Below are 9713 nucleotides of genomic sequence, written 5' to 3'. Positions count from 1 at the left end.
CTTTGGACGACATTGCTGGGTTAACTTGAATTGCCAGTAATCATGGGTCACTCACTCTTAACAGGAATAGCATCGTTCTGATAAATAAACCTATTCAATTGTGACTGTATTAAAAATAATGCATGAATGAATGATTAGTTTTATTTGTGAACAATAAAAATCTGCCAAATACGATTACTAAGGCCATATAAAGTAGATTTATGGATCTTAAAATAAATATTTAAACCTGGAAAAGTAGAACACATTTCCTCAAACCAATCACAATTTGCAACTCTGTGAAATTTGATAAGGAATTGCATCTGTTAAACAGTTAATAAAATTTGGCCTTTTTTCCAAATGAGCAACAGTGAATACATTATTTACATAATGTTCAACAAAAATGAAAGGAACCATTATGATTACAGAATGATATTTTACTAAACTATGAAAAGTCATCACAATAAAATAATTTGGATCAATGCAAACTTGCATTGGTAGAACAGAGCAACATAGTGAATCAGAAATATCCCAACTAAGAGTTTGATTGATTAGAAAAGATACTGCAGTTACTTTTAGTATCAATGTGACAACTGGACAATGACTTTGTACAGATCAAATGTCACAGTTCTGGACTCATATCCTCTTCACACTAACTTTGCTCTGTTGCTTTCTTGGGCATTTGGGACAAAGTTTAATGGTCCAGATACAATCTAATGCCCTAAATTCAACCCACAACAATTGACTGTTCTGTTCAGGCAGCATTCAGACAGGCTCTGTCCGGTTCTAGCCAGAACCCAGACTTAGTGGTTTTGCTTTACGACAGTGCTGCCCCATTGTGTCCTGAGATCAGACTTTTCTGTCACTTGGCAACCTGAGGGGAAGCACCCTAATGGTCCCCTTAAATTTCCAGCAAACCAGTACTGATGGTTGTAGTTTGTCACCTTATGATTGATAAATGTATTAGTTTAACAGTAAGGTCATCAGGAGACCATGATCTATACATTCAGGTGCATCATGCTAAGGCAACATTAAAGCTTCAGAGTGCAAGACAGGTTTCACCTTGCCTGTTCTGGGATAAAATCTAGCAACCTTTTGTTTAATAAGATGCTTCAGTCACTAGGCTACCGCCCTTGATTTTATTTTGAAGCTCCGATTTAGATCAACTAATCATGTAGTAGCTAACAAATGATGCATTCAGTCCCAACACTGATTCAAAATAGTATTTCCCGAACATGTACACCAAGTGCTTTGGATCAGCCAAAGGACAGAAGGGATGCGAGTTGCACTATTCTCTGAGGTAAACCCATAACACTCAGCTGCTGAACACCTCAAAATGAAAACTGAAAATAAGAAAAGACTATGAAATCGCCCTTTCAAAACACTGTCTCTTTGTGGTTCACCAAAACCAATATTCATAAAATCTCCATGATTACTGTTGATTGATACACATTCCTCTCACAAGACCATCACAATGCTGCAACAAAGGGTGAGTCCATCATAATGGTCTTCAACTGCTCTATTTCTCACTGAGCATCCCTGACATGCACTTCTGTACACAACCGTTACCAGATTCATCTGATGGTCTCAACGTGGAGTCTGTCCTCATCAAACCTTTCTCCCTGTTGGTGACACATGTATGTAATAATCAGGGCAATAAGGACACGGTCCAGTCTTTGGAGCTCAGCTCTGCTCCCCTTCTTCTGGTAGGCCTTGATAAGGACGTTAATTTTGGGGGCAGAGGGAGGTCCGGGAGGGGAGTGTTTTGGTCCTCTGAAGTTTAAATGTCACGGTCCGTTCCCAGTCTAGTTGGGTGGTCAGCGCTCAGGCCCCGGGGGTAACAGCTTGCTGGCCCATCAGGGGATCTCCTCCCTGCTCCCCTATGCCGTCCTGGGTTGGGTTCTGCTCCTCGGCTGTGATGATGATGGCGTTCTCATCCACCAGTTCACAGGTTGGGTTGGAGAAGGCCGACAGGGGCAGCGTGATCCTCTGCATCTCCCGCTCATACACGCGTTGCTCGTGCTTTGTCTTCAGATCTCGGGCTCTGCGGTGGTTTACACAGACAGAACACGTTAGGAGGATGTGGTACTGATCACTGTGTTTGGACAGATGTTATACATGCATTTGTCAACAGATATTCCACTGTATAGTAACATTTTGTAGGACTGATATCTGCAACCAGAGGAAGACTGCTATAAATTAGTGGCTCATAAAACCTTATGAACGTATTGTGACATGAATCGTGCTTCAAAGCAGTTAGGGGCGGCTTAAGTCGTGATTTCTGTTTGTGACAAGAATGAGAGGCAGTGTCCCATCCTAACCTTGTGGGGAAAGTGACATGGCCAGATTGAGACAGTATCAGGTCTGCCTCAAGACCCAGAAGGTGGTGTGCAGCAGTATGAGCTAATTCAGTCCAGGCAGGGGACTGGGGGTCAGTGGGAAATGTCACCCATACAGGGCTCTGGTCAAAAGGTGGTGTACTGTCTAGGGAAGAGGGTGTAGTTGGGGATGAAATCTGTGGGTGGTGTGAGGTCTGCTGAGTCAAAGACAAACAAAGACAGCCCAAGGCACATGCCACATTGTGGGACTCAGGCCTCTTCCAGCATGCCTGCACACATTATATGTGACACGCTGCCCAACTTTGTTCTGTTCCACTACACCCTGCTGCAACACGGATTCTAGGCCAATTCTGGATCTACCTGATGTCATTTTAGGAATCAGCTAATCTTCATAACCCTCGCTCCTAATATCCCATGACGGACGTACTGACGGTTTCCTTGGTGCATTCCTCATCACGGTGCTGATCCAGGTTTACCTCTGACGACTGACATCAACACTGAGAGCAGGTCTAACCCCACCCCTCACTGACTGACATCAACACTGAGAGCAGGTCTAACCCCACCCCTCACTGACTGACATCAACACTGAGAGCAGGTCTAACCCCACCCCTCACTGACTGACATCAACACTGAGAGCAGGTCTAACCCCACCCCTCACTGACTGACATCAACACTGAGAGCAGGTCTAACCCCACCCCTCACTGACTGACATCAACACTGAGAGCAGGTCTAACCCCACCCCTCACTGACTGACATCAACACTGAGAGCAGGTCTAACCCCACCCCTCACTAACTGACTCAATCCGCTAATTCCCTTTACCAATAACGAGCTCCTTCGAAAGAGATAGACGACCGTCACTAAATCAGACTGGACAGCCAATGTAGAGCTCTGTGGGCATCTAGTTATGTTCCCAGAGGTATGTGTCACCTCGCCTGTAGCACCGGGTGTCCCTTTTCCAAGTGCTTCACCACTGCAGTGGATTCTTTATTTTCCCCCACCTCCGCTTCCGGACTCCTGTGCACTCAGCGCACTTTCAGAAACTTCAAATGAAATGCCCAAAATAGCCAAGTTGCGGGCACTCATCCCCCCCATTTTATCCTTCTGTATTTCTTTTCATGATTTTGTTGTTGTTTTTCTGGCAGAGGCTTCTGAACTGGCATCATCACTTCAGATTTGCACAGCTGACAGGATGTGGAGAACCCTCTGCTCTACATCCAGCGTGCTCACTCTAAACCCACCGAGTCAAAGCTCCGTCAAGCACGTGCAGCGCGACGTTTGAGTTCAAAGTGACTATAGCAGAACATTCTGTTGACATGCCATTTCCTGTCTGTCTCTGCAGTAGAAAGATCTGTTGCATGTCAATGGAGCATTGTGTCCTTACTCTGCGGAGCATTGTGTCCTTACTCTGCGGAGCATTGTGTCCTTACTCTGCGGAGCATTGTGTCCTTACTCTGCGGAGCATTGTGTCCTTACTCTGCGGAGCATTGTGTCCTTACTCTGCGGAGCATTGTGTCCTTACTCTACGGAGCATTGTGTCCTTACTCTACGGAGCATTGTGTCCTTACTCTACGGAGCATTGTAATGTCTCCTGTTGTGGTACATAGTGTAGCATAGTGTAGCATAGTGTCTAAAACTGACCTCTTGTAGAAGTAGCCAACGGTGATGCCCACCCCCAGGAGGATGATGATAGCCATCATGAGGATGCCAACCACATACCCTGAGAGAGACCGGACACAGGCACTACAGTTACCAGTTAGTATACACTGTATTTAAATACATGCATATCATCCTTCAGAATTTAGTTGTGCTCCCGTTAATATCGCTCTCACTGTATTGCACCACCGAGCTGGCCCAGTCTTTTTTAGGATTCTCCTTTGAGGTTTAGCATGTTACGGTCCTATGTTGTCCTCCTGTTGCCATGTTTAAACTACTACTGCATTAGCAGATCTGGACATACCAAGAGTGCCCAGGTCTTTCTTCTTCTTGGGTCCTGTGCGGACCGCTGGCTGATGCCCATGACTGGCTGGACCGCAGCACTCCCACCCTGGCCAGGCCCAGATATAGCCGGCTCAAGGATCTCTGTTTGTGCAGTGATAAGGGGGCTTGCTTCTGCGGCCTCTGTAGGGGATTCGTCTGTGGAGATAGTAAAGAGTAGATAAAAGTAGATTCATCCAAACACTGACCAGCCTCCTTGTTGCTTTCTCTTTTTCTAAATGTGGTAGTGTAAAGGTGTGTGTGTGTGAACTTGACGACACAGGATATTATTAGTTTTTAAAACATATTTAATGATTTAATTTCCCAGGCACACAGCATGAGAATCTTAATGCACTTTAATTATATGAATAAACACTGAGATAAAATAAGTATTGGCATCCTTCATGAAATTGAGCAACGGTGAATTAGTCATTGTCAGCTCAAACATTAGGGGGAGCTATATACTTTTATTACAACAATTTCTCAAACACAAAACAGCTTATTGAGTATTATGATTTTTTCAGGAAAATGTAGGTTTCAAAAATACTGGCAGCCATAAAGAACATTTTAAACAAAACCAAAGAGGTGTCTTTTATGAAATCCTATGGTTTTTAGTTGCTCTTGACTGTATTAATGCCTTTTACTTGTTCTTGTTTCCCAAGGGTATAAAAATAAGGTCAAACACACATGTAGAATCCCTGTCATCCATCACCATGGGTAAAACAAGAGAGTTTTAAGCTAAAACAGACAGATGATCGTTGACCTACACAGATCAGGTCAAGGATACATAAACATTTGAAGATATCACAGTCAGGGCAATAATCGTAAGTCTTTGCAAAGAAGAGGTGTGGAAGATAATGAGGGAGGCAAAGAAGAATCCAAGGATCACAGTTTTAGAACTGCGCATCTATCATGTTTTTAAGACAAATATCATACTACTCATTGAAAGGTCTTTTTTTTTATTATTGTGTTGAAATAACAGTACACGACTCCCCTTATGTTTGAGCCCAAAATATGACTCATAGTTTTTGTTTATTTTCAGTATTCGCTTTTGCTCAATTTCATAAAAGGATGCCAAGTTTACTATTTCATATAAATAAAGGCGACAGAGGTTATCCTGAGATGGACAAGGAGAGTAACTGGATTTGTTTAGGTTTACTACAATTAAATAATTCAGACACGCATTAAAATAAGTGCCCTACACCAATCTCAGTAGAGAGGAAGATGCAGCAGTTAGCACCGCCTCGAAAGCTCCAATGGAATCAGGACATAGCCCAAAAAAGTTGTTTACCAACTCTGCTGGAGTTGTGAAGTCATAACCAGCAGTAGCCAATTACCTGCTGTCTCCATGGGAAGTGTCTAACTTTACACCAATGGGTTCAGAAATAGGGTGGGGCTTATACCTACCCTTAGGTTGCAAGTTATTACTCTTTAAAATTTGGCATCTGCAGGCTCCCTGAGGAAAGGGCCCTTACTTTTGTTTGACATGCATTGCCTTCCCAGACAATGAGAGAACAAAGGTCAAACCCCAGGAAACAGCCTCAAAGCCATCAACTGACCTAGCCTGCTGTTCTCTCATAGCTTCAAAAGTGGGAGAAGCAACTTCTCTAGACATTCTGAATCAGCAGACTCCTATGAAAATGTTGCAGCAGTTTTTGTGTCAATTGTTCAGTAAGCATAAATAAGAACGACAAATAACTCTTAGCTAACCTGTCAAAACATCTTGCAGATGATATTCTTCAGCTCAGGAAAGTAAATACTGGTTCCCAAAAAGTCACATTTTGTCCAACTCTTAGGGTGACATTACCAACATACCATTCACAAAGTGTTTAATTTTGGCCATAATAATAATATTAATATTAATATTCCTCAGAAAAATAAACTCTTTAAAGTTACAGATTTGATAGAACCAGTGACACCCCTTTCCAAGACCTGCATTTAGAATACATTCAGGGATTGGCAGAAGGAATAGTATTTTTTCTTCATCTGAGTAATGCATTGTACTCAGCCCTGACCTACATATCAGTGTGTGTGCATAATAGTAATTCACATTGTGAGGGCACTGTTTAAACAGAATTTTACATATGTTCTGTCAGTGTAGATGTTTATGTTGGACTGAACCTTTGTATGAGCCAAATACCTTTGCAGGTGTCAATAGCACATGTTTGTCTCTGGGCCTGAGTATCTGGGCCAGTCACGTAGCACCAGGGCTTCTCAGAGGAGTCTGGGTTACGGCAGTAGTTATGGTCCCCAACACCTACAGAGCATAAAGAAAACAAAATATCAATATCCTCACTGTTCATCAAAGGATCATACCCCTCTCCCTCTGTCTCGCTGCCTAGAGACTGGATAAAACTGGTAATTCACTTAATCACCATAGAATTAATGAAAAGCCAGCATGATGAGGCATGAATAGTCTCGTTATAGATTAATCAAATAAATAAGTCAAACTGCCTGTATGTGTACATACCAGTGTGAAATATTGTAGTACTAGTGTTAAATGCATTCATGTCAACCATGACTTACTAATATAATCCACACAGACAAACGTTACATTTAAATCATGACACTTCAAGTGAACACCAGGCAGCAGTGGCAAATAGTCATAAATGACAGCGTAATTTACCATTTGTGGATCTGTATACGCCATAACATCGTAGTCCCGGGTTGTGTTGGTCCAGTTTAGACAGGTTAATCCTGTGGAGGAGCTCTGGTTGTTCCCTCTGTATTCGACACCATTGGATTTGATGCAGTCTGGTGACACACAGATTTATGGAACAATTGTATTTAAATTAAAAGGACTAACTGCTAGCAAATGGGCCACAATGAAATGTTTGTAAAAGTATCTATCGATGTTTCTGCTATGCAATTAATTCTAAAAAGCAATTGCCGTTGAGGACTGTACATGTTCATACAGGTAAAAAAATATATAAATGTTATTCAAAACATACACATATCCTATATTTCAGTGATGATAATAATAACCATAATCTAACATTAAGATCACATTTTCATTATTAATTAATGAAATGATGACAAAAATTTATAAAATCATTGCATACTGATCATAAAACAAATATACATATTCGACCCATCGAACAATATACTGACATTGTTTTTTCCGACATCATAATAAGAGTATCAGGTTACCTTCAGTGGCGGATGTGCAGTCCACAAAAGCCACGCTCAACAAAACAAAGTGCAACGAGAAAAACATTATGCGTAGTTTAGGATGAATAATGACTTTCTTTAAATAGCTGATCTGCAATCAACGTGCACAAAAATATATAAAAAAGCTACTTTAAAAAATAAATGTTAGGCGTGGAAGAGCCTTTGCTGAATAATTCAGTCAAACTGCTCCACTTTCTAGACCATCCCTTCTTTTTGTCGAAGCGAGACCTCCGCTTTCTTCGTAAACAGCCTCTCTCTGGGAGAAGGAACTCCCCTTTGCAGTACCCGGCGGCGGTACCGGGCCGTACCAACGCGATACCTTTTCAAGGACTTAATCCAAAACGCGTTCATTTATTTGTGACCATTTCAGCAAACGTTAGCTGTATAAAATATTAATACGAGGGATTAAATAGGCTACTTATGAAAGCAGCACATGTTCTGTTTCTTATTTTTCTTACAAATATTTACCTAAATAAAACCAAAGTCACCTTCCAATTGTTTTTGAGTTTCGGTCTTTTCAAATAAAATTTGAAACAACTAAATATCTATGCACCATTTGTAATTCAGCAAAATAAGAGAATTGGGAGGGGGTGTGAATACTTTTGCAAGGCTGGGAATATGTACCTCAATATAGGGATAAAATAAGATGCTATTATGTACACAGCATTTAACACAATTTGATTTGAAAACTTGCAGTTTGCATTTAAGCACTAAACACTGTGTTTTTATAGGCCAATAACCATGCATGTAAATGAAAAAAATACAGATTTTCTATTTGTCTGTGTAGGGACTCCATTTAAGAATCTCAGTTACAGATTGCATGCTCTACACTGCCAGCATCAGATTTTACTAATAAAGCTGTTTATAATTTTGAAGTTTATTGATTGCCAGGAAAAAACTTTTCTGGTTCTGTGTCATCCCTGACCAACAAGGCTATTCCAAAAACAACTTTAATAAAAGTTAATAGGTTCATCTGAACTTGATATCCTTCTACCAACTAGCCCCTGCCCCCAGACTTGTTCACTGACCCATGTTAATATCTCTGACAGGACTGGCCTTCAGAAGGTCATGGGGACTGGAAGAAGCTGATATTAAATGGGTGGTTAAAAGAGAGGCCCCTGTCATTGTTGGCTGACCCCAGGAAAAGGAGAGCCACCGCCACTGGCAGAGAATGACAGTCAGCATTCAGTCAGCAGCCACAGTTGGCAAATGTCACCCTGCTTTCAGACAATTACCAAAAAAAAAACAATATCCCTCTTCTCATACTGTCAGTCCCATTCATCAGTAACACACACACATAGATAGTGACACACACACACGTAGGCACTGCCCAAACTAAAAATGAACTATTTCCCCTCTGGTTCCCAAATGGCAGCCCTCTCCCATTTCAGAGAATACATTTTGTTGTTTTGTATTACAATAGAGTATAATATGAACTTATACAAATCAACAGGTTGATGACTATAAATAATGTGACAGGGTTCTGTTTGTCCTCTTTCTGGTCCTTCCTGGTGCCTTACTCTTTAAACTTTCTGATCATGCCTAGAATTTCAACTGTAAGCTTTGAATAATGTTACCATTCGTTTCACAATCCAAAATAAATATTTTATAATACTAATATATTTTGATTCAATTCTCAGTCTAAATCTAGCCATGATTCATATCTCTTGCTCGCATGACTCAAGTCATCCTTAAAAATAATGGTGTGAGATTATTAAATTAATAAATTTAATATTTGAGTATGGTTCTATTGAACACACAAACAGATGGCCAGTACAGAAATTGTCAACAAAAATGAACTGGATGTGTTTTATCTTTTTATTAAAATCATTAAAATAAAATGTCAGCAGTGTAAGCAGTGTAAAGACTTGACAGAATTCCTGGTTTTGTTTTAATTTCCGGTAGCCGACTGTTTGGAAATGCTAGCATTTTAGCATTTGTGGCACATTTCATATCAATCTATAGTCATCACCTAAGTTGGAATTAATATCCAAATTGTCCAAAAGATTATGAAATAGATTGTGAGGCTCAACAAAGGCCCTCATAGTTGATGCTGTGTGAAAAATGCTTATATTGGTACACGACCGCGGGAACGTTTTCATCAGGAGGCATTGAAAATGGTAGAGCGCACGACGGGATCTGGAACGGACTGACGACGCGTGCCCATTGGAGGTAATTACGTGCATCTGGACAACGGACCGACGAAGTACGTGCAAATATCAGCAGCAGCAGCAAACGGTTGAAGTGCAATT

At 41.0% G+C, this 9713-nt stretch overlaps 1 protein-coding gene across 1 annotated transcript; it reads right to left on the bottom strand.

Annotated features, from left to right (window-relative positions):
- Nucleotides 1-236: 236 nt before the first annotated feature.
- pik3ip1 (phosphoinositide-3-kinase interacting protein 1) lies at nucleotides 237-7507 on the bottom strand. The gene is given in 7 exon segments (XM_034296495.1): nucleotides 237-2020; nucleotides 3955-4033; nucleotides 4274-4315; nucleotides 4318-4449; nucleotides 6431-6548; nucleotides 6917-7044; nucleotides 7441-7507. Coding segments are annotated over 7 exon segments (786 nt in total). The 3' UTR covers nucleotides 237-1800.
- Nucleotides 7508-9713: the final 2206 nt, after the last annotated feature.

This window comes from Esox lucius, chromosome 13 (genome assembly GCF_011004845.1).
Source record: "Esox lucius isolate fEsoLuc1 chromosome 13, fEsoLuc1.pri, whole genome shotgun sequence".
Lineage (NCBI taxonomy): Eukaryota > Metazoa > Chordata > Actinopteri > Esociformes > Esocidae > Esox > Esox lucius.
Note: the sequence above shows the minus strand (reverse complement) of the source record. Positions and strands in the feature narration are given on the sequence as shown.